The 27,124-nt window shown below is 36.7% G+C and overlaps 4 protein-coding genes and 1 pseudogene across 5 annotated transcripts; 2 read left to right on the plus strand and 3 right to left on the minus strand.

The window, feature by feature from the left end:
• The first annotated feature begins 1,895 nt into the window (after nt 1–1,895).
• LOC132162035 (E3 ubiquitin-protein ligase HAKAI homolog) lies at nt 1,896–5,886 on the plus strand. Its single transcript, XM_059572282.1, has 4 exons — nt 1,896–2,003; nt 2,672–2,981; nt 3,722–3,780; nt 4,657–5,886. The coding sequence occupies exons 2-4, from the start codon at nt 2,730–2,732 to the stop codon at nt 5,786–5,788; spliced, it is 1,443 nt and encodes a 480-aa protein (XP_059428265.1). The 5' UTR covers nt 1,896–2,003; nt 2,672–2,729; the 3' UTR covers nt 5,789–5,886.
• A 1,646-nt stretch (nt 5,887–7,532) lies between these two features.
• Nucleotides 7,533–9,100, plus strand: LOC132162458 (uncharacterized; annotated as a pseudogene).
• Nucleotides 9,101–9,830: 730 nt separating this feature from the next.
• Nucleotides 9,831–12,975, minus strand: LOC132161687 (reticulon-like protein B12). 2 transcript variants are annotated; one of them, XM_059571861.1, is made up of 4 exons: nt 12,488–12,975; nt 12,029–12,209; nt 10,669–10,880; nt 9,831–10,505 (listed from the first exon to the last, which is right to left on the minus strand). In XM_059571861.1, the coding sequence occupies exons 1-4, from the start codon at nt 12,552–12,554 to the stop codon at nt 10,336–10,338; spliced, it is 630 nt and encodes a 209-aa protein (XP_059427844.1). In that variant the 5' UTR covers nt 12,555–12,975; the 3' UTR covers nt 9,831–10,335. The 2 variants fall into 2 exon arrangements, with proteins under 2 accessions (XP_059427844.1, XP_059427845.1); XM_059571862.1 differs by having other exon boundaries at nt 12,484–12,566.
• Nucleotides 12,976–14,247: 1,272 nt separating this feature from the next.
• Nucleotides 14,248–19,436, minus strand: LOC132162558 (ataxin-3 homolog). The gene is made up of 2 exons (XM_059572804.1): nt 19,051–19,436; nt 14,248–15,063 (listed from the first exon to the last, which is right to left on the minus strand). Exons 1-2 carry the CDS (start codon nt 19,291–19,293, stop codon nt 14,437–14,439), a joined length of 870 nt encoding a protein of 289 aa, XP_059428787.1. The 5' UTR covers nt 19,294–19,436; the 3' UTR covers nt 14,248–14,436.
• Nucleotides 19,437–20,929: 1,493 nt separating this feature from the next.
• LOC132192253 (OVARIAN TUMOR DOMAIN-containing deubiquitinating enzyme 3) lies at nt 20,930–25,727 on the minus strand. The gene is made up of 8 exons (XM_059607528.1): nt 25,639–25,727; nt 25,399–25,552; nt 24,819–24,906; nt 23,843–23,906; nt 22,712–22,817; nt 22,488–22,542; nt 21,930–21,983; nt 20,930–21,268 (listed from the first exon to the last, which is right to left on the minus strand). Exons 1-8 carry the CDS (start codon nt 25,658–25,660, stop codon nt 21,125–21,127), a joined length of 687 nt encoding a protein of 228 aa, XP_059463511.1. The 5' UTR covers nt 25,661–25,727; the 3' UTR covers nt 20,930–21,124.
• Between the last annotated feature and the right edge of the window lie 1,397 nt (nt 25,728–27,124).

Raw genomic sequence — 27,124 nt, forward strand, 5'->3', positions numbered from 1 at the left:
GCTGCAAACATATATAGGCCAATAGTGAGTTAACATAGGCTATAAATTATTAGAAACGAAGGGAAGAGCTGCTAACATTGAGAAATAATTATAAATCATATTTTTACCTCACTACTATCTCATAATGTTGAAGTCGATGGTTCAATCAACTCTTGATTTTTTTTATTTCTTTTGAACAAAAACTAATTCAAGGTTAGTTGAGATTACTATGTCAACATTATAAGATAATTGTGGTATAAAAATGCATTACTCAAAGAGAATATAGGCGTTATCAACTTAAATTCTAAATTTCCTTTTAATTTTTTTTATTAGGTGAAATATATGTGCATTTATTTTTTTGTTTAAAAATTAAGTTTGGCCCTACCAAAATGACGCTTAAACTCCCCCCCACCCCATTGAATCCCTGAAATGAAAAATCCTATTTCTGTCTATGTCCCCATTGCATTGCTCAAGTCCCACTTGCTTGTCACCTTAGACTTTGATCTCCTGTAGTTCAGCTGAAGAAACCATTCACCTGGCTTTCACTAGAAAACAATCGGTCACTGTAATCCTTTTCTTCGCTTGTAAGAATTCATTTTCCCCGTACCTTTCCCATACCTGCATCCACTGTGGATCTCACATTCGAAATCCACTCAGAGCACAGACTCAGAAGTAAGTCTTCTGTGGGGGTATGTTGTTAGAGTTGGTGGAGTTAGGTTATATGCTTGTGTGTCCGGACAGGAGCCACCAGGAGTAGCTGTAACGCTCCCGGAGCACCTCCTAAAACTCATTCACTAAGTAAATAAGTCGCAAGGGATCTAACTAACAAACACGACAAAAGAATTCTAAACTTAAATTAAGATAACATATCTAAATAAGCCCATTACTCAATAATTATCCAAAGCAAAAATTAAATCTTTCAAAATAATTAAATTTAAGTCAAAACGTTATAATCTCAAATATCTTCAAGCATCAAAACTAAAAGAAACTCCAAGTGAAAAAAGTCTCAAAACATCATAATCAATATCCAATATTAACGATATAAATAAGATAAATAATATGGACTAACTTGTGTCAAGCATCTTCGTTACTACGCTCTCACATGTATTGCAGCCACCTGGCATCTAAAACTTCAAACATGATCCTGACTATATCTTTCACAAGTACAAATCGTCTCCATGGCATCGCCATCTAACTGCTAGCTATCTGCAAAACATAATTGTGTTCCACAAGTTGAAAAAAGATCAAGTGCACATACCAACCTACTAGAGGGCCCAAATACTGATGGACCTACAAGATAAATTCAAATTTTCATGGTTTAATTAGTACACTAATTAACTAAAAAGAACCATGAGACTATTGGAGGATCATATTACATATTGACAAGCCTCTAAGATTGATTGCCAAAAACGACCCTATATTCCCTCAACGAGAAAGCTAGCTAGAGGCCCCTAAAACCCTATTTTAAGAATAATATATCTCAGTTTAATAGACCAAAAAATTTTCTTAGAAAAAGCCGAGCAGGTTAAAGAAAAAAAATGTTCGAAGTACTAAATTTTTTACCAAGAGATAAATACCCTTGGGCCGTAGCACTTATCTAAAGAATTTCGTACCCATGGTATTTCTATAAAGAAATGAGAAACGGCACAGTTTAAAGACACCAAACTGTGGCCGTCCGATTCAAAGAACAGAGGGCCCTTCTTTGTCGTTGGGTTGTGGGACAGTAAGAAAATAAACGGTAACAACTAACAATGGTGAGCGTGTCTTATTACCAAAAGTTCTGGGGACAAAAGTTTCACAACATGTAGGGGGACTATTAAAATTAGTTAAAATAGCAAGGCCATAACATAAATCTTAGAGAGTTAAAAGAGGACTAAAAGAATATATAGTTCTTAGATTTATATATATATATTTTTTTCTACCAAAACCACAAGTTCAAAACTCTGCGTTTTGGGGGAGAAGAAAGGGAAGGGAGAGAAAGCAACGAGGAAGAAGAAGCGCAGAGACTGCCACAGCGCTGCTCGGTAAGCTTTCATCGGCGATTGTTATATTACATATTCATATGAATGTCTCACTTATTGATGGCAAATCCTTAGATTATCTTAGGGTTTATCTGAAAAAAGAAAAGAAAACAAAGAAGAAATTGGATTATACAGAATTCCCTGTGACAATGGATGCGCACTCCATATGATTTCTCATCAAATGGGTTTACTGGGTAAATCAAATGGGCTTACTGGGTTCATGCATTTGTGATTGTTCATTTAGTTGGGCTTGTTCTGAACATGATTGATTTGGAGGAGTTAGTGATTTGGTTCTATAGAAGTTTTGTCTTTCGATTGGGTTCTGTTGCTTTAGCTAATTTCATTAACGAAATTCGATCTTTTTAATAATTTAGGCTCTTACCTATTTCCACTAATTAATTTGCATCTTTAACAAGTTCCTTACATGTATTGGTCTACGTGCTTCTACTCATTAATGGAAATAATGCGTGTGAATTTTGGTTTTGAATTCATAAGTTAGAGATGGCGGCCTCAATTGCAATACGTGGTGGGTACTTGTCATACTTTGATTTATAAGATTGATTGTTATGTCCTGCTTATGTCTCTTATGTTCCCTTTATGGCTATCGTCCTTAAAATTGTTTTATTGGAGGTGATGGAATTGATTTTTTTTAGTTATATACCTGACTTTAGGAATTGAAGTGGAGTTTAGGGGAAAAAGTGAAGAAGGGGGAAAATTGTTGGGTGAAGGATGCTTCAGATCCGGCTCAGGAAGCCACCCTCAGAGGGTGCTGGAGGGGTGAAGCCCTTGCCGGTGGAAACTGTGACAGTTGCATGCCCTGACCACCTTGTCCTTGCCGATCTTCCTGTAGCGAAGGGCATTGGCGCGGCAACTGCTGGTTCCCTTGTCAAGACTGTTGGTCGTAGGTCCCGTCGCCCGCTTGGTGACCGAGTCCACTTCTGCGTTCGCTGTGATTTCCCAATCGCTATCTATGGGCGCCTGGTACTTATTAAACATAATTTTAGTATTCTGCTAGTTGCTTTTAAAGTTTCTGTTAGTTGCTTTTTCAAGGTCAAGTTTCTGTTAGTTGCTTTTAAATTCTGCTAGTTGCTAGTTACTAAAAAAATGATTCAACTTGACCTTGAAAAAAGGAAAACCTTTGTCACATGATTGTACAGGCCAATGAGTTTGCTTGTGTAATTAGGTAGTGATTCAATTGTTTTTATTTCCTAGATCAGCTATATATGACTTTCAGTTTCCTTGCAATATATTGGAAATAGTAGATTTTAGTGTGATTTAACTTGGTCAGTTGTGATAAAATCGTTGGTAACTTTTGCGTCCTAGTTTAAGCTTTTCATTCTTATTGTGTCTTGTAAATACCCGACTGTTGTGGCAAGTTAGGGAAGTTTCTGATACTAATTTAATTTGTTGTATTTCGTTGTTTGCTCTATCATTTTAGTCTGTATGTGTTTGAATGCCTTTATTTATTGTGAAAGACATTTATAATGGAAATTAAAACTTATACATTAGTCTTCATTTTTTTTGTAAGTATATATTATTCTTCATTAAAGTGTGCTGAACTGCTGATTGTCAGTGCCCTTTGTAAGAAGGTGGGCCCTATCAAAATGAAGGCTGCTTATATTTGTTTCCTTTCAGTTTAGCTGCATAGAATATGTATTCTGAAAGTGATTTAGTAGCTTCTTGTGAACTTACTGTATCCTAATGTGTTTATGCCCTTGCAGAGCCCTTGTGAGCATGCCTTCTGTCTCGATTGTGCTAGGAGTGATTTGATTTGCTACCTGTAAGGAGATATCTGATCTTCCTATAATTAAGCTAAAGAACAAGCTTCTGTTAATGTTATTGTGATACACTACTCAATATCTATGTTATACAACTTTTTCTTTTCTTTTAGCTCTGCTGAAAACAAATCTGCAAGATAGTTTCTAGTGTTCTATAGTTTTTATGAAATGCATCTCTAGTCTGTGACCATATTTCTTTCATTCACACTTATACTTATACTCCCGATACCCCTCCCCACTCAGGGTGAGAAGTGATTCAAGGGTTAGAAATTAAAGTTTACATGTATTATCCTTCACATGATCCTAATGCCCAACTCCCCTTACCCCGTTCCTAAAACCAAAAGGCTAGGAGAGAGAGAAGGAGAATTTTTATCCATTTACCACTGCCCCCCTGTTTTCAACTGCTGCACCATTACGGGGGAGTTACAGTTACATAATTAAGTCCCTCCAGCACTGATCAGGTGTGGGCATCACTGAAAAAAAAAAATTAATACCTGCTTTACAAATTAATTTACAATCTCATTCTAGTCCATCTCACATGTTTTCAATGTTGCATCTGTTTAGCCCTTAAGATTTCATAATCAAATTCTCAGTATGTTGTGGATTGGCCTGATGAAATAACTAAAAGCTGAAGCAATCAGTAGTCCTGCATCATTACTTTCTCTACCGATATCATGTGACAACATGAAAAGTATGCCGTTGCTGTATATTCAATTTTTTCTTAAAAATTCAAGGAGTATGACAAATGGCTGTTTACTTTACTACTAGTTCATGTGAAAATTTGTGTCCAACAACAATCAAACACCTGTTGTGCTAGAATCTATGAAATGATTGATGGCCGAGCTAAGCAGTTCTTTTTCATCTCTCATGGAATACAGTTGTGACGAACGTATACAGAAGATTCAGACGATTAAAATGATGGAAGGGATCTTCATCTGTGCAGCGCCTCATTGTCTGAAATCTTTTTTGAAGAGGTCTGACTTTGAGTCTCATATCCATGAGAGCCATGCTAACCTTCTTCAACCCAATGCTGAGAAAGAAGATGGCAATGAATCAGAGTCTCAGAGTGCCAAACAATCTACAGCTTCAGATTCAACTACCCGGGGTCCCCCAAGACCAGTCTTTTCTCCTAGTTCAAGTTCCCAGGTTCATGACCGTGAAGACAAAACACGTCGTCAGCAATCTAGAGAACCACCACCTACAAGGCCAATTGTACAGCCAAAGCAACCACCAAGTTTTGGACAAGTACAAAATCACCCCTCAGAGCTGCAACCCGACAACAGCCGACCCCAAGGCTTTGACAGGCTGGGCCACCCAAACCGCTTCCATCAACAGAGTTTTGATAACCATGGTGGCCCACAACAAGAATCTGGCCAGTTTCCGGACAAGCAGCAAGGAATCCTATCTGAAAACCCATTTCCCGAGTACCCACCAAATTTTGCTGTGCCAGTCAATTCAAATCCAATGCTGAATCCTCCTCCTCTACCTTTTGGTTATCGTCCTTTCCAGACTGAGGGAGGTCAACCATTTTATGGTACTCCATTTGAGATGACTCGGCAGGATTCAGCTTCAGAAGTAGGACCAGAACAGGGGTCATTGTTAGGTTTCCCACCAGTTCAAGCTTATGCTCAGCCCTGGAATGCAGGCTTTGTTGGTTTATCCTTTGAGCCTCCACCCGGTCAAGGAATCGTAGATGGTTTCTCAAATGCATCAGATTCTCATGGGAAAGTTGCATTTCATCAAGGTGATTATGGACGCAATCCTGGAGTTATGCCTTCAAATCCTCCCCCGCCTTTGGCCAACAAGGGCATGGAACAAGTGCAGAGTGGCAGCGTGATGGATCCAAGGGATGGCAAGGGTATATTAGCACCGCAGCCCATGACACTCCCGCCACCACCTCCACCCCCACCTCAGCATAAAAGAAAGTTTTATCCTGATGCAAGCCGTGATGGACAGGGCTATGGGTGGCAGCATGAGAACCGTGATAGCTTTGGGAGTGGCCAGGACTAGCAAATCTGGTTGTTTTCACTTCACAACTTTTGAACTCATTGAATTTATCAAATTAGCCCATTGTGCCTTTTATTAGTTCCAATGGTGCATTTACTTCATGCTTTTGTGGCTCCAGTTTGTTCATATATTTTTTGATTGGGGATATTCTTGAGGCGATATGAAGACTCCCCAAACAACAGGATTGGACACGTTTTTGAAAAATGAAGGCGATCTAAAGAGAAATTGAAGCTTGTTAATTAAAGATCCTACCATTTAAAATGGAGGCCATGTCTTTTTGCATAAATGATTCTGAGCTTTATGACAGCTTAGAAGATACCACTACAGCATATCCGTTACTTGATTCAAAAGCAAAGCACGTAATATAGTGTGTGAATAATTAGAATTCGTTGGATATTTTATTCTTTGAAAAGATGTTTGGTTTATCAAACTTAAAAATCAAAGATATTTAATAAATTTCACTAAACATCAGTCTTTTGCTTGGATATATATATATATAATGATGACATATTTTTTTGACGCAAAATTCCATACGTGAGCAAGCATGGACCAATATTCAGTACATGCAATACAAATCAAAAGCACAAATAGCCAGCCAATCCATTAGCGACCCACGACATAAAAGTATTATTGACAGAACTTCAAAATTCTCCACGTGTTGCTACTCGGCAAAGACCCACACAATGTCCACTGCCTAGTACATTCTCCACGTGTCAAGTCCACGACTCTATGTGTATCAGGATGGCATCAAAAATGCTTGGTTACATTAAAAAGTTCATGTTTTAACCATATAAATTCTAGGTGGCAAAGGACACATGGCCTCATTTTAATTTTTTATTGTTTAAAATCTTCTAATTTTAAAATCAAAACTAAAATGATAAAAAATTAATAAAAAATTTTAAAAAGAAAAAGGGGTGGCCAGGCCAAACCCATCAAACTCGTTAGTGTTTTTTTTTTTTTTTTTTTTTTTGTGTGGGTTTGGCCCTTGGGGGTGGTCGAACCACCCCCAAGAGGGCGGCCACCCCTAAGCAGCCGATAGAGGTGGTCGAAACCACCCCTAAGGGCCAAACCTACGAAACCCATTAATTTTTTTTCTTTTTTTCTTTTTGGCCCTTGGGGGTGGCTCAAGGCTCAACTAGGGTGGCCAACTACCCTTTTCTTTTTTCTAAAAAAAAGAATTAAAAAAATAATAATAATTTTTTATTATTTTAATTTTGATTTTTAAATTAAAAGATTTTAAATAATAAAAAATTAAAATGAGACTTGCCACCTAGGTTTTATATGGCCAAAACATAAACTTTTTAATGCAACCAAACATTTATGGGATGGCATAGCTGAACATTCTCAACTGTTGGTTGACAACCCTAGCTCCTACGTGGCCCAAGTGTACTTAAGTTGCTAATTAAGATAATGTTTTCTTGTAATAAATGAAATTTTAAACATTATGAACTAATTCTCAAAAATTTAGTATTATAGTACTTTTGATATTTTAAACATTTATGAAACCATTTAAACATTTGTCACTGACTATAGATAGTCTCGCGGTTTATTAATTTCCTCAAAACCTTGCGTTATCTGTTCTTACTCCACATCCCCGTTGGGCCGTCACTGATCAAACCCAACTCACCCCCTACCTCCTCGAGCTGATAATGACAAACAACTTCCCCTACTTGCCCGGAAATATTTTACTTTTGCAATGCAAGTGTTACGGGGAAGATGGTTCGCGGTTTTTGCATCCATGCTAACCATGCTTGGCGCCAGTGCAACTTATCTTTACGCAATATACTCCAAGCAGCTAAAAGACTCTCTTGGCTATCATCAAACAACAATCAGTTTGATGGCCGGGATGCTGGAAAGATTTTGGAGCAAATATTGGGATTCTGTCAGGTCTCATGCATAGCTAAGGTATCCCCAACTTGGCTTGTGCTGGTTATTGGCGCGATAATGAATTTTGGAGGATACTTCTTGATCTGGGTAGCTGTCACAGGAAAAATCGCTAAGCCAAATTAAGGTGTGGCAGATGTGCATTTACATTTTCATCGAAGCGAATTCACAAAACTTTGCAAATACTGGAGCTCTTACCACATGTATCAAAAACTTTCCTGAAAATAGAGGCATTTTGTTGGGATTGTTGAAGGGTTTCGTGGCACTGAATGGAGCTATCATGTCCCAACTTGACTTAGCCATCTACGGAAACTCTCTGCCATGCCAGTGTCTCTTATTCTTCTAATAGCGTGGTTTCCGGCAGCGCTATCCATGGTGTTCATATCCACGATTCGGACCATCGAGTTTGTAAGGAAACCCACGAACGAGCTCAGAGTCTTCTATCATTTCCTCTACGCGTCAATTGTTCTCGCAATATTTCTCATGGCTATGACTCTCATTCCGAAACTGGTTAGTTTCTCCCACGCACCCTATGCTAGCTGGAAGTTTTGCTGTGATTTCTTTTATGCTCTTTGTTCCTCTCTTGATTGTAATTCGTGAAGAGCGGAACAAAGAGCATAAAAGAAACAACATGAATATATCAATCCTCCAACTGAGGTAACTGCACAAGCAATTCAGCCAACAGAGGTAACCTCTACAAACCAAGAACAGAACCCGGAGACATCAGGTTTCGCGAACATGTCGATTCTATTCATCGCAACCCTATGTGGAGTGGGGTCAAGTTCGACAGCAATTGACAACTTGGGGCATATAGGAGATCAGTCCTTGGGATATCCATATTCAACTGTAAGCTCCTTCGTATCGCTCCTCAGCAGTTAGAATTATTTTGGAAGGGTCTTCGCTGGGTTTGTATCTGAAAGCCTCCTTGCTAGATACAAAATCCCCCGACCCCTTATGTTGACTTTGATGCTGCTTTTGGCGTGCGTTGGCCACCTGCTCATTGCCATCCCGGCCCCTGGATCTGTCTATGTGGCATTTGTTATGATTGGGTTCTCCCTTGGTGCACAAGCAACATTGCTTTGTGCCATAATTTCGGAGCTTTTCAGCCTCAAGTATTATTCTATATTGTTCAACTGTGCACAATTAGCAACTCCAATTGGGTCGTATATACTCAATGTGAAGGTCGCTGGCTTGCTTTACGACACACAGGCATTGAAGCAGCTAGCAAAGAAGGGAATTGATAGGTCATCGGTGAAGCAGCTGACTTGCATTGGTTATGAGTGTTGTAGATTACCTTTCATCATTATGGCTGCTGTTACTTTCTTTGGAGCTCTTATTTCTTTGATTTTGGTAGCGAGGACGCGTGAATTTTACAAGAGTGACGTATATAAGAATTACTCCAGAGAGGCATCAACGACTGAGACTCCCTAAAGATAAAAATCGAGAAAAGCTGGCTAGGTAATCTAGTAACAAATAACCCATTGAGAGAACTTTTTATTGGGTTTTATGTGATTATTTTATTAGCAATGTATCCTGCTTCCGAATCTATGTTTATTTCAGCTTGCAATTCTCAATTCCTGTTAGCTGGATCCAATGTTCTATTGAGTTTAGACACCAAAGTGGTTTCCAATTTGCCTTTCGGATGTTAACTAGACACTCTCCTTAATTATCTTTTGTTAGCTGTTAAACATGTTTCGGTATTATTGACGAGCGTTTTTGGTTAGTTGTTTTAAAAACATAAACATGAAAATACATAAAAACAGGAAACAGGTTTTTATGATACTTGTAAGTCAGTTTCAAACCCTCAGAAAATAAATAAGAGAACTTTTACACAAACAAATTGCAGGCTTCTGACAAATACTTTTTTATTTCTTTTTTTTTTTTTTTTTTTTTGAAAATGACATGCAATTTACAGAAGAATATATAGCTTTAACAACAATATTTGGTATACATTACTATAAGAAATTGTAGGCCTACATATGTCGATGTCTTTGGCTTTTTAGTTATTAAAGCCTAAAGGGTCTTCATTTTTCTTTTATCTCATGGTTCTAGCCACAACAAGAGAGAGTAAGAAAAATAACTCTTTTAAAGTCTAGGGTTTGACTTTTTTTCACCATCTTTTTTGTACTCTATATGTATTTTGTTAGTGGATTTCCCCCTATTTATTTTTTATTTTTATCTCCATTTATGCACAATAATGTATTGTATAATTTGTATGCCTACTCTTTTAGAAGCTAATTCCATATTTGCATTGCATCATCTCAAAGGAGCAGAAACAATTCTTTGAAGATACACCACAGCCCTATCCTTAATTGGAAATAACATTAACATGAAGTTCAAACACGATGGCAGTGGTTGTGTAAAATGTTCCTCAAGATAAGATTATACAACTTGTATCAAAATAGTTCTCAATGTTTCTCATCAATTCTTTAGTCAGAATCTAAAAGCTCTACCATGAAAATAAACATGCAAGGGAAGAAATCATTTTGAGAAAAAAAAAAAAAAAAAAAAAAAGAACAAAAATTTACAATCCCCCAACACCCCCTATCACACCCGTAGCACTCCCATGACCCAGCAGTGAAAAGGAAAAAAAAAATCCAGAACAAAGAAGAAAGGAAAATGTTGTAGAAAGAAAAGAAAAAAAAAGTTGAGGGAAAAGAAAAGAATCAGCTCAACTTTTTCTGCTCCAAAATCCATTTCTGGAGTCTGCTGATATACTCCCCATCTAATTTCACATATAACAGCTGCAATTTCTTGTATGCCCCAATGACACATTTATCTATATGATCTTCAAACCTATCATAGAGTGCTGGAATTGTAAGAATGACTACAAAGCCTGCAAGGGAGGAAATCACAAGAATGACTTAACTCTTGAAATTATCTTTTTCCATATATGAGGAAAGGTCATATGTCTTAATTATGTTTTTTTCTTTTGTGGGGGGGGGGGGGGTGTGTAAAATGTCTTAATTATATTTAATCAAATGACAGAAACAACTTACAGGTGTAGCCCAAGGTAATGAAATCAGTCAAGCCGCCAAGAAAATAAATCAGCCACAGATATGCAGCTACTTTGAAGAACAACCTTGAATCCTTGCCCAGGGCAATATCATGGGATACTGAGAGCAACGTATTGACACGCAGGCGGATGAAAGTTGCCGCTTCATTTACCATTTCTTCCGACAGGTGCAATTCTGGTAGAGGTGGAGCAGGTCTGCTCAGAAGAAAGACAAGGGCAATTGAGTGGCAAGTTTTAACAAATTGACAACAAAGGAAATTCTATATTTAATCAGCATGGAGAGCAATATGTGCTATTGAGGACGACAGAACTAATAATAGCTACTAAAACAAAATGGTCTATGATCCAACTTTTTCCATGTAATAATATTGCAGCAATGGCATCAAAAATTGTATATGAGAAAATAGCATATCATCGACAGAAGAATCATGTCTGCCATCGTCGTGTCATCATTCTAAATTCTATGCCTACATCTTGTGCATGGACCTTAAAAGTCCTTAATGCTTGATACCTCTTTTGATTTCAAGTACCTTGCTTCTTTATTAATGTACCAAAGAAAAAAGCAGGCAACTAAACTCAAAGGAGACAATTTACAAGGAAGCACCAAGACTTGTCATCCTGTGTACTCATAATCTAGAAGATCATATGGGACACCTCAAGAGCAACCATAGCTCTAAAGCGCACCCATAATACATCCTAGAAATTCAATTTTCAGAAACTTATCATTAAAATGCTTATTGATTTCCTAGCATAGGACTCCGTTCATTAATCAGATGGATCACAGTCCCAACATATACTTGCGCTCATCTCCTTCAAGAATGACGATAAGTAAATTTAGTTTTGACAGGCAAAAGGAAGCCATAGTAATGGCTGATGCTTCAATAGCATTGCAAAGTATTGAGTCCAAGAAAATGTGGATTCAAAATTAAAAGACATCTTTCACATAAAAACAGAGCTAGTTCACAACTATGCATAAACTTCCAACCATTTAACAAGGGACATGATATATAAGCCATTAATAGCCCTCAAAATGCACATTCTAAGAAAAACATAAACTTGACACATAACACATTATCTAAGGAAACCAAGATATGTAACAGGAAGGAATTGCAGAAACAGAACGAACATAATAACGTTTTAACAAGAGAGGAAGCACTAACTAACTAACTAAAATACTTAATTGCCATAAACTTCCTCGGAAAGAGCCGACAGAAACCATCCATGGATACTTTATTCAATACTTATTCAATTGGTTGGAGCATTCCTTTGTTTCAGCTTGAATTAAGAGTTGGGGGTGGGGGGATCAAACTGCAGTTTAGAAAGCACAAATTCTTTGTATGTACCTGTTGAGAATCGCCGCGGATTTGGCCCAAAGAAAGAGAATAGCAGCGAGAAGCAAGAAAACACTTGAGACAAGCGACAACAGGGTATAACCAGATCTCTCAAACACCAGCCAAACAGCAAGAGTTACTAGTAATATTCTCACTGTCACATTCTTCCGCTTCCATAGTATCACATCTGCAACTGTTTTAACAAATGCTAAACATTAATTTCATAACCCCCCTGGATCCTAAATCCAGTGAAATTGGATCAAAGATCGTCAAAATATCCACTCGCATTCATGATCTTAACAGTGCTAAAATACATGCTGAAAATCCAAAGGAACTTCCCAATAGATATCTAATCAAAGAATTAATCTAAAAAAAGCAAACTTCCGATGTTGGGTTTTCCCAAATAATAAGATTGAATATCAAACAAAACAAAAAGAAAAGCCATGATCCACAAGTGAGAAACTCACATACCAAGACCTCCTCCAAGAATCTCATGGACACTTCTTTGCCTGTTAAACAAACGATCCGATGAGCCCATTTGAAAAGGAACTGAAAATAGAAACTTGAATCCAGCTGAGATCTTAAGAACCCAAAAAGGAAAAACAGCTAGCTTTGTGATGATCTTGAGGAAAAAGCAAAGCAATGGGTCCTCTTAGCCTTCTATCCCACCTTCACTGTATATATATATATATCAGAGCCCTACGACTATGAATATAGGATATACATAGATGACTGTTAACAGGTGGGGTTGGCGGTCTCAGATTCCAGCCTAAAAGCATCATGCCACTCAAATGCTTTTCTAGCTTTTCTTGCCTTCTTCTTTGGTTTTTCTTCCAAAATATACAAAAACTAATTATAGGGATATTGATATCGTAGTATTTGTTAGTTCAATTTCTAGAATATTCAAATATTCACAACCCACACGAACAGAGAGATTTGAATATAAAGACATTTTATTCCACGAGAGTGTCTGACTGCTGAACTGCTGCGCATGTTGGTTCGCTTTTTCTTAGCTTCCATTATTTCAATGGGGTGAACTTTGGAGGGTATTCTTGTCATTTTTGAAGGGTATCTTGGTCCACTAGAGTAAGTCCATATGATCATCTGAGACTGAGGCGCATTATTTGTTGCCCTTTAAGAGGGAATTCATGATTTATGGAGGCTATTTTTGGGCATTTACTAACCAATGTAACAGTTGTTGGCCGGTTAATACCTCGGTCTATTACGGTCATTTAACGTAGTGAGGAATTAAAAGAACAAGGTCGCAATTCTTTGTAAGCCATAATATTTTAGTCTTTAATTCTTTTTTATTCTTTTCTTTTGAGGGAAATTATTTTTACGATTGTACCAAACTCATCCTTGGGATATCAAAAGCATATTAAAGATTTATGTGATTTATTTGTCCAAAATAATTCCTACAAGAAATTCTTAGTTGCATGATCCACGTCGCAATTCATAACCTACTGACACATGATATAGCCTATTGCTTGTCGCAATCCATAACCTGCTGACACATAATATAACTGATGATTAATTCTACTATAAAATTATATTTTTGGCCCTAAAATCAAAAATCTAAATCTAAATAAATAAATAAAACAGTTTATTACTTATAAAAAAATAAATAAATAAAAAAGAGACTACCCTTCAACTAAGAAAGAACTGCCTTCCATTAAAAAGAGGTAGCAGACTGCTTGATGAGAAGCAAATCTCCTTAAAGATTAAGGCCCTCTCCCGATAAATGAGAAGCAGTTGACCACTTGTCGCCGGTAAGGAGTGATCAACTAGCTCTCATGGGAGGAAAGGTCACCTTCCCAATGCTGTTCTTTTTTCTTTTTTTTTTTAATTTAGAAATAAAACCATAATTTTATAATATGTCACCAGCCATGCCAATCATCAATCGACAATTGGTTGTAACAAATCCACTTGTACATTTAACGGTATTTGTCAAATGGCTAACATCAGTCATCAAAGATCGTTTTGAACAAAAACCTTTCCCTTGCTGTAAGATACTTTTAATACTCAATAATTATTTTCTTACAATTAATAACTCGATAGATTAAATAAGTATTTTTTTCCTTCATTTGATTCAAACGAAGGAAACCCAACTATATTTTGTAGAAACAACCAAAAACGGCACGATCCTTTTCCAAATCTCCCAACGAGAAGCATAAATGAAAGTCAATAAGCAAGGGGGGGAAGGAAAAAAAAAAAAAAAAAAGATTATCCAAGGGGCAAAAGCCGAGGTGGTTTCTTAAAGGTTTTCACAATGTTCTTTGCGACTTGCAAAGTATAATCAAAGGTGTATAGTGCACAGTTCAATGAGCTCGTGCCAAGGATCTGAGTTTCACCGTGTAACCGACAAGGAATATTGACCTCTCAACAACTCGACAAAAATCTGAAAAAATAACTATTTCCTCTTATTGAATCATTTCTTTACTGTTCTGACCCTCGTTTTGTGGGGTGTTGGTTTCAGCAGTAGCAGTGGCGGTGACGGTGGCAGTGGCGGTGACAGTAGCAGCCGCAGGGGCCGGTAAAGAATCTATCAGGCTGGCGGCTATTGCAGCCTTCAAGTCCTCGTCTTCCATCTCCGAAAACATTTCTGATTCCCTAGACAAAAGAAATGGATCAGAAGGTTGTTGACTCTGATTGATGCTTTGAGGAGGAGCCTGTGTTGGGTTGCAAGATTTAGTAATCCTCTCAGCATCTTCAGGTGACAGCCATTGCCCGTAACCATTGGAAGCTTCAGACGACGACATCGGACATTCTTTTGGGAAGTTTCCCCTCACCAGGAAAATGCTCCACCCGAAGCCTTTCAGAGAGTCCAGATAGGCTGAAAGGTAAAATTTGGAAAGGTGCTGCGGGGCTGCATAGAGACTGTCAAAGTTATACCATTCTCCGTTCACTTTCCTAATGCAGAACCAATGATCCTGCAAGTGACAGATAAATGCATTTTCCAGCTCAGGGTCAACCTGGGCATGCTCAGCAACTGGAGAATCAAAGGGTATCACTTGCAAATCCCACACCTCCAAAGCCTTTTGTAACACCTGCAAGGAAAACTTTCCACTTGGTCATTTCAAGAATATGTTGAAAAAACATTTGTCATGAAGCAATAACGATGGTGGAAAAGAATACAGGTGTACATATTTTTTGTTTTTGCCCAGTCCAAGTAAAGCTAAATAAAAATAGATCACTGCCTAAGACTAATCATAAGAGAGGATGCCAATCCTCGAACAAAACAAACTCACTGAAAAACCATTGAGGCTCAATGAGTGCATGAGAAAAATGTACACCGTAAAACACATCAAATTGTGTGACACCCCAATCCCACATTGAAATGATGAATTACCTATATAGAGTGGGTGGATTTTAGAGTGCTAAGTCTCACATTAGTTTCTTATTAGCTAAGATTGAGCTTTATAAGTGATTTCAGGGAGTTTCAATTTCAATTGCAACTTCATTAGTCCTTTTGAAGTGATATAGTTACTTTGATTTTTTTGTATCAATGGTGTATGCAGTTTGGGGTTTAGCGCATGAAAGACATAGAGCTCATACCAAAAGTCAAGTCGGATTTTTTTGTAACAATGGTGTATTGCAGTTTGGGGTTTAGCGCATGAAAGATATAGAGCTCATACCAAAAGTTAAGTCAGACGATCTCACGCTAGGCTTTGCTCAACTCCTAGCCCTGATCAATCCCAAAAACATAAAACCCCACATAACTCGTCTATTACATTTCGATATCTCGGGCAGAAGAATACATACAGAATTTTCAAATTTGAATATATAGAGCAAGATTTTTTTTTCTTTAGGCAGAATATTGAACAAGCTAAATGAGTAAAGATGAGGATAGAACCTTAAAAAGCACCCCAAGAAATGAGCTAAATTCAGGGAGAGGGACCTGAGCTGGATCAAATTAGACCAAATTAACGCTAGGGTTTAAGCCTAAGGTCAGAATTTCAGTCTTGTCGTTTCACACTTTTTGGCTTTGTCTTTGCAAAACATATCAGTGATTCATTCAGCACGTTAACATAAATAATAATTTTATTTACAATCCACTCTCCTACTTATTTAGAATTTTTCTTTTTACAAGTAATTGCAAGTTTATTAAAAATGCGCAAAAGGCACAACCCAAGCACATAAGATGTTTACAATAAAAACACCTAACTAGAAGAAGAAAGATTTAGAATCCTACTTGTTGAGAATTACTTGAGAATAGTTTCAAAATGAAGTTAGCCAACAACCTAATATTATCTACCTCCCTTCTTGTTTGCAGTCCTCGCCACCTCTAATAAACATAACTGGCTCAGTCTATCATAAGCAAAGATATCATAACATATATACCAAAATAAGAACAATGCCACTTTTATGATTACAATAACCCCAGTTAGCTGGACAATAAAACAAGGAAATCCAACATTGAACAGAATTCCAAGTATTCAACCCAATAAGGCAATCAAATTGTGCATACATATTTGCAGACCAAGAAACTATAAGATTTTGAAGCAACTTTAACAAAACCAAATTTATGCAGCATACTGCAAGTTGGCCAACTCATTGTCTCATAGCAGGACCAAATTGGTTGACGATAATAATTAGTTTGGTAATCGAGAAGAAGCTCCATAAGCATAATTGAGTATAGCCCAGTAACCACATTATACGATACTTATCCCACTTCACCTAAACCATGCATGAAGTTACTTATAGAGCTCTTTAAAATGATTAAAATAGACATAACAATAGCATACAATGATAAATGGGCAGTAATGCTTCAACCGGTCTGACAAACAACTTGACCAAGCCACACCGTGCCTCTTGGGGGGTGAGAGCTAATTTCAGGCCCATATTTTAAGGCACACAAATTAAAATGCAAGCTAAGCTCATGTAATCCCTGGAATTCTGTACACCGTAATCCTAATAATAGTTTAGGTGTCAACATGGAACCTATGACCTTGGTATATTGGGTAAGCCTGACACATACAAGAATAGAAAAGAGAAGAGATTTACTAGAAACAAACTCTGGTTAGTGCTTCGTGCTTGCATTGTGTTCAGGCTGATCTTATTCTTGTCAATCTGGACGAACTTGCACCCCTATATCTGATCATCCTGCTGTCATATCACTATAAGGTTTACAGGACCAATTGTTTGACATAATTGAGTAAAAAAAATAAAAAAACTGGCCAGGGCATATTTTCCACCTCCATATGGAATGCCCAGAGTGTACACAACGGAATAATGGCTTTTCTTCAGATCAAGTCCTGACAACCAATGTCAGTAAAGGCAAAAGGTCAAAGCCAGTTTGCCTTCCACAGGGTAGAGCACAAAAAGAATGAACTTCAATATATACTAAAGTGGGAAAAAAAAAAAAAAAAAAAAATTGTATCATCTAATTTAGAAGGTTCAACATGACTGAACATCACCAAGGCATCATCACTACATTTCCAACTATGCCACTGCTCTTGAATCGCATATTAAAACCTGCATGCATATCCATTTGGAAAGTAGATCATGCGATTGCTAGCACCTAGTAATAATCAGGCCAATCATAAAATGGTTTTAAACATGCCTATGCAGAGCAATATTCAATCAAAGCGTACTTGCCACCCACAAATTATGGTAGCTAAATTATTCAATTCATATATATTCCCTTACGAGCAAGATCACGTCCCTCATTACGAGTTTGTGTGTGTATATAGATATATACCGAAACTAGTTAACTAAATGATAATGAGCAAAAGTAATGTTCCAAATGCAACTATTGTCAGTAAACAACAAGCTTATCAAAACAGATGTTAGGGGTACATACCCAAAACAAATCCAGTCAAGGCACATCAGCTGGGCCAAAATGAGCATAGTTTAAATTGGCCTCCAGTTGATTTGAAAAAAGCCACCTTTTTCATCAGGCGTTTAAGAACAAAATGACTGCACCACTCCTATGGGTATTTTTTAATTGGTAGTTATAAATTCGAGAAGCATTAAATAAATGATTGACTGAATGCCAAAGGTTTAGTTTTTTTCATAGCAATAACCAATACCACTATGATTGATCTCTAGGGAAAAAGACAAGGAAATAGGAAAACCCTACTAAAAAAATTGACAGGAGGATAGACTCTCAACTTGTCAACATATCCACTATAGGCAGAGAAAACCGAGGAAAAAGAATCAAGGCCTTGAACATCAAATTATTCATTTATTTGGAGCCCAATAAATGCTAAAGAGTAAGCCCCCCCCCACACACACATAAGTGGGACCGGCACTAATTATTGGACCCAGAGCCCTATAAATAAGACCTCCATTCAGAGTAAGTTACCAATTCAATTTTGCTTAGATTAGTTGCTTTAAACCATCGTGCAAAGCTAGGGCTTCTATAATGAAAACAACACAGAACATATAATATTTATGTTATTTCTTCCTCGTTTCCCTCCACAGTCCACTCCACACATCAAAGAATGTCATACCATAGAGCAAATAAATAAATCGCAAACACATCCTTCTAATTAAATCCCAAATTATTAAATGTTCATTGATTCTTTTTACCAATTCTTTCCAACTATTTCGGCATCAACCACAAGGAACATAAAAAGAAAAAGAAAAAAACAAGCAAATTTGAGCACTTCTCCATAAATAGAACAAACTTAAACCTAAATTTCGTAACTCCTAAGCTAAACTGAATGCAAGTACTCGAAATAGCCTTTGGTTCATTTTTCTAAAATCAAAGACACAAATTTCCAAAATTCCAATTGTCTCTATATAGCTTCCCTCTATTTCACAGAAACCAAATTATAAGTTAACAATAATCCCAAAAGCTTAAAAAATCATAAATTTAATTATTTAATTAACGTTTTTACACCAACTCCCCCTCAACATATAGAAATATTAAAACTGAATAAGATGTACAATGTGTAGTCAGGATTCGTACTCACACTACTTCTCTAATACCATATAAATTACCAGTGTTCCCAATAACTTAACTGGTAGTAAAGAAATAGTAAATTTAATAGTTTAATTAATATTCCAAAGGAAGAAAGAAATGGAACCTGGATACTGAAATCGCCGTCCAAGGAGACATTGTGGGACTCGGCGGAGAGGAAGTCGCCGGAGGAGGCGCCGCCCTGGATCATCACCTGGCGCTCCTTGCTGTCGAGATCGGACGCCACCGCCGCCAAATCGAACTCAGAGAAGAACGGCCCCTGCAGCACCGTGTTCACACAATGCACCGCGCACAGCTTCGACTCTTGTACCTCGTGGTACAACATCCCCCCATTGCTCGCCCCCTCCATTTCCAATCTCTTTCCCGCAGACCAAAACGACGAAACTGAGTCGCTGAAAAAAATAGAAAACCCTAGATTCTGAAAAGTCTATCTATTTCTGTGTCTCCGTGTGTGTTTGTAGTCTCTCTCTCTCTCTCTCTTTCTTTCTCTGTGTGTGTGTATATAGAAGATGATGAGGGAAAGAGAAGCGAGGAATATCGGTTATTTAAGTCTTTGCTTGGACGTTATGAGTCACCACGTGCAAAGAACTGTCCGCCACGTGTCTGACAAACTAAACGGCAGGACGTTGGTCACGTTGAAATATACTTGTTGAAGCGACTCGTAGTTTCGCCGTGAAAGATTTCTGATAACGCAAACGAAGAAGAGTGTTCCAAGAATTTAAAAATCGGTTTTAGTCGACGCAATATACTTACGAATGATTTTACCTCTCCTTTCACTTTACGCTCGGTTGAAAACACGTCACCCAAGTTGCATATTAAAACTTGAGAAAACCTTTGCTCCATTAAAAAGTTTGTTTTTTTGCTATTTTAATCTTAGGTGGTGTGGTCTATTTTAAAAAATTAGAAAAATGTTTGGTTTCATTAAAAAGTTCATCTTTTGCCAATTTTAATCCTAAGTGGTATGACTCATTTTCCATAAATCTATTAATTTATTGTTTAAAATCTATTAATTTTAAAATGGGTCATGTCTCCTAGTATTAAAATGGTCAAAAGATGAATTTTTTAATGAAGCCAGGCATTTTTCTTAAAATTAATAGATTCTAAACAGTAAATTAATAGATTTCTGAAAAATGAGTCATGCCACCTAGGATTAAAATTATCAAAAGATAGACTTTTTAATAAAGTCAAGCATTTCTCTTAAAACTTTTGACAGAAAACGTCGTTTTATTTATTTATTTATTATTATTATTATAAGGGGCACGTGTCAGTATTATTATTAGTATTGATATGGCATTTTGATGGTTTTCGGTCAAAATTTTAAATAAAAATTCAAATTGAAAAGTTATTTATCATTTATGCTTACCATTTAAGTTACTTTTTAAATTCTACATAGCTTAATGCAAATCGGTGCAACCACAAGACTTTCAGGCTATGTTTGGCAATGGAATGGACTTAGGAAGTGAATTGGTACTGTAGCAGATTTGATTAATATGAGAGAAAAAAGTAAGAATGTTTTATATAAAAAAGTGAAAAAAAAAATTTGTTTTATAGTAATTTTTTTTATTGAAATAGTAATAAAATAAAATGATTGATTTGATGTAAAAATTAAAAATGTTGAAGTTAATTTTAAGAGGAAAAGTGTAAAAAAAAAAAAAATTTGGGTTTTGGGTCATGGGTCCTCTATCCGGTACAACCTCTTGCCAAACATAACCTCATTTTTCGTATGGTTTATCTATGAAGGAAATAGAGACTATTTTCGGGTGGACTTCGAAGTTTCTAAATTATTTGTTATATCTTTTTTTCGCATTGTTGTCCATTAAGGCCTTTTCTTTTCTTTTTTTTCCTTTATTTAATTTAGGTATTTATGATCTACACTTTGAATGTGGTCGTTGGATAAGAATCCTCTCCATTTCAAGGTTCAAATTTTTTTCGTATGGTACCACATCATTTAAAAGCGAAATTTAATCTACTTCCCTATGTGAGACAAAAAAAATTTGGTTTCATTCATCCACTTACACTTTATGAGCGTCCTTCGCATCAAAAAGAATATCCCATCAAAGATTACACATTTTCCTCAAACACAGTTACAAATGGCATCTTCATCCCCTGCTTTTCCCATTTCCCTTCTTTCTTTTTTTTCCTCATTATCACTCTCTTGTTCCCTTAAGCACAATGAATTCTCAGACAAGCAGGTCATAGTGGTTCTTACCACTGTACAGTAGCCTCACAACTTTCCTGGCTTTAACTTTTCTTGAACCCTTGTCAAACTCAGCTCCATACTCTGCAATGGGAATAAAACCAGCACCCCATCCACCCTTTGTGTGCTGCAATTAAATTGAACATGAGGATATTAGTATTATTAGTACATGAAGCAGCACCTACTTACAACCATTAAGTGAAGGGCACACACATTCACACATATATGCGCACACACGCAGGGAGAGAGAGACTTGAGAAAGAGACAGAGCGTCTCAACTGAGTTGTTTAGGTTTTGGAATCCCATCTCTAGTTGAGTGTTTCAATTCGAGGGTTATAAAATGTGGTGTGGGTGTGGGTGTGGGTGTGGGTTCATCTCTCTTGATCAATTCAGGTTCAAAGAAGAGACCCAGACTTTAGATCCCTTCTCTATGGTGGGAGGTTTATTTAGTATCAAGAGTGTGTTGGAGAAGCCAAGGAAGATGGATTGGTTCGAGAGGTGATGCCTATGCCTTGTCTTTTTATAAATATTTAAAGCAGCAGCATAGGTCCAAAATAGCAAATGTGTATGCTTGCATGTCCATAACTCCTATAATAATTATAGCAGTTGGGGGGGAAACAAACGAAACAAGTTCAAAACCAGTTGGAACCAAAAATCAAAAAATAGAAACAAATGAAACAAGTTCAAAACCAGTTGGAACCAAAAATCAAAAAATAGAAAGTCCTTTTCCGAAACTAATAAATATATGAGCATCAATCTACATAAAATTTGTTAGGGGGAAAATATACCTCGTGCTCTGGTATGTAAACAGTAATCGGCTGCCTACACAACTTTGACAGCACCTGGCAGAGTAATAATGGTCATTGGTCAGTATACGACGTCCAACTACAGGGGTATACAGTCCCCACATATGCACACTGATTAGTAGCAGTAAATCATGAACATTTAAGGTGAATTCAACAATTAGACAAACAAACTAAGTGACATTCAAGAACATTTAAGCTCCCAAAGGCATTTTATCTCCACAGCTTCCCCCTGAAAAATTAATTATAATAAAAATGTAAATCTAACAGTTAACAAAGCAGCACCATGTCTTCTTTTCTAATGGAAACAACAGAAGTGTTTTTACTGATCCATCTTGGGCAAGGAGAGACCCCTCAAGAAGTTCATTTAGATATAATCATATTGCAGGTTCTTCAGCACCTGAACACAAATTGCATTCACCCCAAAGCCTCATAAAGATAACCTTAAAACTAGCACACTGACAATTAGTACAAGAATAAAGTCTTGATAACAAAGACAGTTTAGACTAACAAAAAGGACATATGAAGCAAGAGATTACTAACCAGTAGCTCTGACTCTCCTCCCCAGAAATCAGGCCGTTCAATGCGTTGGCAGTAACTATAGAAAAGACATTTATGAATATGTTGAATAAATTCCCGCACTAATAGTAATTAAGCATACATCATAATGTCATTTACTGTTGATAAGCATATGCTAAAAGCATATATCAGAACACCAAATATTGATAAGAGAACATCCACAATTGGTAAAAAGATATAGGAGTTACCGTCTTAAAGATTCATCAACTGTAATTGCAATCAGTGCTTCTTCATACCGACGGCGTTCTTTATCATTGTCACATATAACCTCTTTCACAGCCATTCGTAAGTCATCTGCATTTTTATGAAAGTAAGGTTTGTACTAGGATTTGTAGAAAGTTATTCCTAATAGTCTCCCTACAGATGAACAAAAGATAAAATCCCTAAGACAGATCTAAGAGCCAAAACTAGTAAAGTCAAGCAGAAGACCTTGCTCTTTATGCTCCTTGCACGCAAAAAAAAAAAAAAAAAGATGATTTAAATAGTAGCACTTTTTTTTTATCGTCTGCCGCACACTGTTTCCATATATATAAAACTACACCATTACCAACAGCTAGAATGAGAGGTCTATAATGATCAGGCAAATAGACATGCTTAGTAGAGATCTAAACCATGAGTGACAAAATAAGTAAAGTCCAGGCTAAATACAAATTCTATGCAAACCAAAACTAATAGGCCGGTTTCACAACAGGCACACTGTTGTGAGGCTGGAAGCTATAATTCTAATAGATAGGGACCTTAACGCTATATTATCTTAAGAAAACAAACAAAATAGATATTCTAGGCAATTAACACATTAAAATGTAACCTCCTGAAGAATAATATGTCTGCGATAGGTATCATAGGTTCACAATGTCATTTCAGTGACCATAAATGGCAATCAAGCACAAGACATATGCAAGTCTTCTCACCGTTACATCTTTTCTTTGCGAGAAAATGGGGGTGAAGGTGATTTTAGGACAATAAAACCATGGTATGTGTTTTATCATCAAAGAGTGGGGGCAAAGCTATAGTACTTGCAACAGTACCCTTGAGAAGAAGTTGTTAAAGCAAAACACAAATGCAATAGCTCCCTCAATGTGGGGCATCAACTTAACAAGTTCTGAGAGTTAAACAAGACCACTGGTACTTGAAATCTATGCCAAAGCCCTCCTGACTGACATAACTATGATGTTACCTCGGGTAAGAGGTCAATACACCAATAATAATTCAATTTAAGGGTTCACACAATAATTGTTCCATGAAGGACTCCTTTGTATTGAAGTTATATATGCTGACATTTGTGTGGAGATAGATGTACAAGAATATATCCTGCAAACCTGCATTTTCTCTCTCTTCCCGTGGGTTTAGAGAAATACCCTTATTGAAAGCCATTCCTTTGACCTGTTTTAATCAATTAAAATTTAGTTTAGGAGGCAATAAAAAATTATTGTAGAGTTCAGTGAACCTTCAGATATACCAACAATGTTGTACATTAAAGTGAAGACAGCTAATTAAAACAAGTATCTGTTCCAGCAAAAACTCAGATTATTGCAAAGACTTGATTCTGCACTAAGACAAGTGATACTTTTTTAACTGTCGTGACAACACACTTTTTCCTCGATAAGTAATTAAAGAAGACAAATGCTCGCTCTAGTTATTTACCATTCATGATTCAACGATGCAAGCTACCAATTATAAAAATCTTCAATTTTAGTCCATTTTTTCTCTGTTTTGTTCTACAAGGTGCCATTGATCCCATGAGACAAATGATACATGAATGACTACAATATATGCTGAGCTTTTCAGTTATGCTGTCTTTCATTAACTGTAATTTTAGTTAGTAATTGTATTTTCCAATGCCTATCTTTTTAATTTCAATTAATTCTTAGCATTGGGGTTCAGTTGTTTGCCAATACAAATATCACCACCTTTTCCCTTATCTAGGATAAATGGGCTCTTCCTCTCTTTTTCCTGCCCGAGTCTTTTCTTGGATGCAATTACATTTAAAAGATAAGTTTATACTTTCTTTCTACAAGATAGTGTTCTTTCTATATGATATCTACTTGTCATACAAAAGACCCCGTTTCATCACAATGCCTTCAAATGCACTAGCTCAGCCCCTTCTAATGGGTTGTGAAAGTCTAACTATTACAGTTTATGGATCAATTGCCAATAAGTGCATAACAAACCACAAACTTTTACAGCATCAAGTGATTAATTTCTTTGCTCTATCATGACCAACAAGCTGTAGCCCCAAGCTCAAAATGCTAAATCAGTCACACAATGTGGACTGAATGGAGAAAAAGATGTTACCAGGGCACGAAAAAGACAGCGCCCGTCTCCGGTAACTTTCTGGACCGAATAGCGCTCAAGTTTCCTCATCGCGGGTGATCCTCCGCCCCTAGTAAGCAAAATTATGTGGAAAAAAACCACTTTCACAAATCCGAACCATAATGAAAATGTGGAACATATAATTTGTGCAAATTTATTATAAAAACAAAAAAAAACAAAAAAGAGGGGGGAAAAAACAAACTTATGGGATACGATTTTGCTCTGAAAATTCAATTAATAACAGAACTTCCCTAATATTGGAAATGTACTAAGAAAGAGGTGTAAGAATATTAATTAAATTATTAATTTTTTATTTTTTATTAGCTTAAACTTTTTAGATAAGTGATGGATTAACATGGTGTTAGAGTATCCATTATTAAAAGAAGAGTTTGGTCCATACTTTAGAATAAGTATGAATATTAATTAAATGATTACATTTATCATTTTCTATTAGCTTAGTTTTAGTGATAAACAGGAATTTAACAAGAGCTTCTTAGAATAAGGGTTTATGATTTATGGAAGTAAAATGTAATAATTTACAAGAAAAGGAAAAAGAACTTACAGAGATGGTCCAATTCTAGCAAAGAATCGATGGCTATTGTATCCGAGGAAAGCCGTCGGACATGTTCGAGAGTTGGAAGTTGAAATTGAAGGAACCGGAACAGAGACAAGCTCGAATTTAGCAATCCCGTGTTTCAGCTGCTCAAGAACAACCTCTGCATACATTGGTGCTCTGTTTGTCACTGGGAAAATGAAAGGTAAAAGAAAGTAGGCACCTTTGAACAAAGAGAAGGAAGATTACCATTTGAAAGCTTCTCCGCCATGAAAATCTACAAAAGAGAAAAAGGAAGCCGAAGATATGCGTAAAAGCGTGAGAATTGGAACGACGTCGTTGATATTGTTAATAGCCGTTTTTGGGGCTCAACCATAAAACGACGTCGTTGGTAATAGCCGTTTGAGGCAAAAGCAGCGGGCTAGAGCTTTTCTCCTCTTCATACCACTCTAATGGAGTTGTCATCGGTAAGAAAAAAAGAATATTGTTCCATTGGTCAAAAAAAGGAGCCGGTAACTAATTAAACTCGAAAGATTGTTTATTGTTAATGTTTTTGTTTTGATTTGAGACCAGAAAACAAAAGAAGAGTTTCTATAACATACGAGTGCTTTATATGTTCTAAGTTGTTTGTTAATATTTTTGTTTAAAGAAACATGCGAACAACCCTTACAGCATACCAAATGAACTAATTATAGCCTATTTCCCCCATTTATTGAGGGACTTCAAGGAGCCTTGCATTGCAAGCTATAAAATTGCAAGTGCATGACTCATAAAAATATAATTGAGTTAATTCATCGTTGGTTCTTAATTTGCATTAAATACATTATATATTCTCAAATGGCTTCCACTTGCAAATTTGTCCTTGTAGTTGTGGCTGTGTTTGTTGGCCTCATTGCGTTTGTGAGTGGAGATGCAGCACTAATAAACAACGTGTGCAGTAAAACCAGAAACCCCGTGTATTGTCACAAGTGTTACAACATGTACAGTCGAAGCTCCCATGAGGATGTCAAAGCCCTTGGCCGCACATCCCTCGATTGTGCTAGCCTCGAGTCTATAACTGTGATGGGGCTCGTGGACAAATTTGTGGTCAATGCCACAAACAAGGCTATGAAGAATTCATACGTTGATTGCGCATTAAAACTCCATTATGGGGATGACCAAATAACGGGTGCACTCAAGAACTGGCAGAATGCACGTTATGTAGTGGCTAGCAATCAAATGTTATTGGCTCTCAATGCTGCCCACCAATGTAGCACTCAGCTGCAGAAGTTTAGACTCTCTCCGGCTCTTGCAAATGAGCTACGTACGCTTCAGGGTTTTTGTGAGGCGGCCAATGGAGTTCTCAAACAAATTCATTGATTACTACATCTCTAAAACAAAAGCTAATATACCTACCTTTCGGTATATATATATATAATTTTCTTTTTCTTTGGATGAGGATCAATGTGATCACAAACACACTTATTTTATTTGTATATCCATTGGTGGTGTTATCTAACAAATAAATAAACATATAGAAATTGATTCAACCATTTGGTTTAGTCATTATTAAATTACTTTTTTTTTCTAGTTTTCATTAGATTGAATAATATTGGTATAAATAAAACCACATGCATCAAATGGTCACTCTTGATTTTATTTTTATTTTTTTCTCTAAGTAAATGGTTGGTCTTGGTTTCTAGAAAAATTGAATGCAAGATACATGTGACATGTATCAATTAATCAAATAAAAGTG

Source organism: Corylus avellana, chromosome ca9, assembly GCF_901000735.1.
Source record: "Corylus avellana chromosome ca9, CavTom2PMs-1.0".
In the NCBI taxonomy this organism is placed as follows: Eukaryota; Viridiplantae; Streptophyta; class Magnoliopsida; order Fagales; family Betulaceae; genus Corylus; species Corylus avellana.

Excerpts from the sequence above, each read along its gene's own strand:
- LOC132162035 (XM_059572282.1), top strand. The coding sequence starts at position 2,730 with ATGCTTCAGATCCGGCTCAGGAAGCCACCCTCAGAGGGTGCTGGAGGG. Across the intron at positions 2,982-3,721 it reads TCGCTATCTATGGGCGCCTG|AGCCCTTGTGAGCATGCCTT; the intron begins GTACTTATTAAA and ends ATGCCCTTGCAG. Across the intron at positions 3,781-4,656 it reads AGTGATTTGATTTGCTACCT|TTGTGACGAACGTATACAGA; the intron begins GTAAGGAGATAT and ends CATGGAATACAG.
- LOC132161687 (XM_059571861.1), bottom strand. The coding sequence starts at position 12,554 with ATGGGCTCATCGGATCGTTTGTTTAACAGGCAAAGAAGTGTCCATGAG. Across the intron at positions 12,210-12,487 it reads GATTCTTGGAGGAGGTCTTG|TTGCAGATGTGATACTATGG; the intron begins GTATGTGAGTTT and ends TTGTTAAAACAG. Across the intron at positions 10,506-10,668 it reads CATTACCTTGGGCTACACCT|GCTTTGTAGTCATTCTTACA; the intron begins GTAAGTTGTTTC and ends CCTCCCTTGCAG.
- LOC132162558 (XM_059572804.1), bottom strand. The coding sequence starts at position 19,293 with ATGGAGGGGGCGAGCAATGGGGGGATGTTGTACCACGAGGTACAAGAG. Across the intron at positions 15,064-19,050 it reads ACGGCGATTTCAGTATCCAG|GTGTTACAAAAGGCTTTGGA; the intron begins GTTCCATTTCTT and ends TTTTCCTTGCAG.
- LOC132192253 (XM_059607528.1), bottom strand. The coding sequence starts at position 25,660 with ATGGCGGAGAAGCTTTCAAATG. Across the intron at positions 23,907-24,818 it reads GCTGTCTTTTTCGTGCCCTG|GTCAAAGGAATGGCTTTCAA; the intron begins GTAACATCTTTT and ends TGATTAAAACAG. Across the intron at positions 21,269-21,929 it reads TTTACATACCAGAGCACGAG|CACACAAAGGGTGGATGGGG; the intron begins GTATATTTTCCC and ends ATTTAATTGCAG.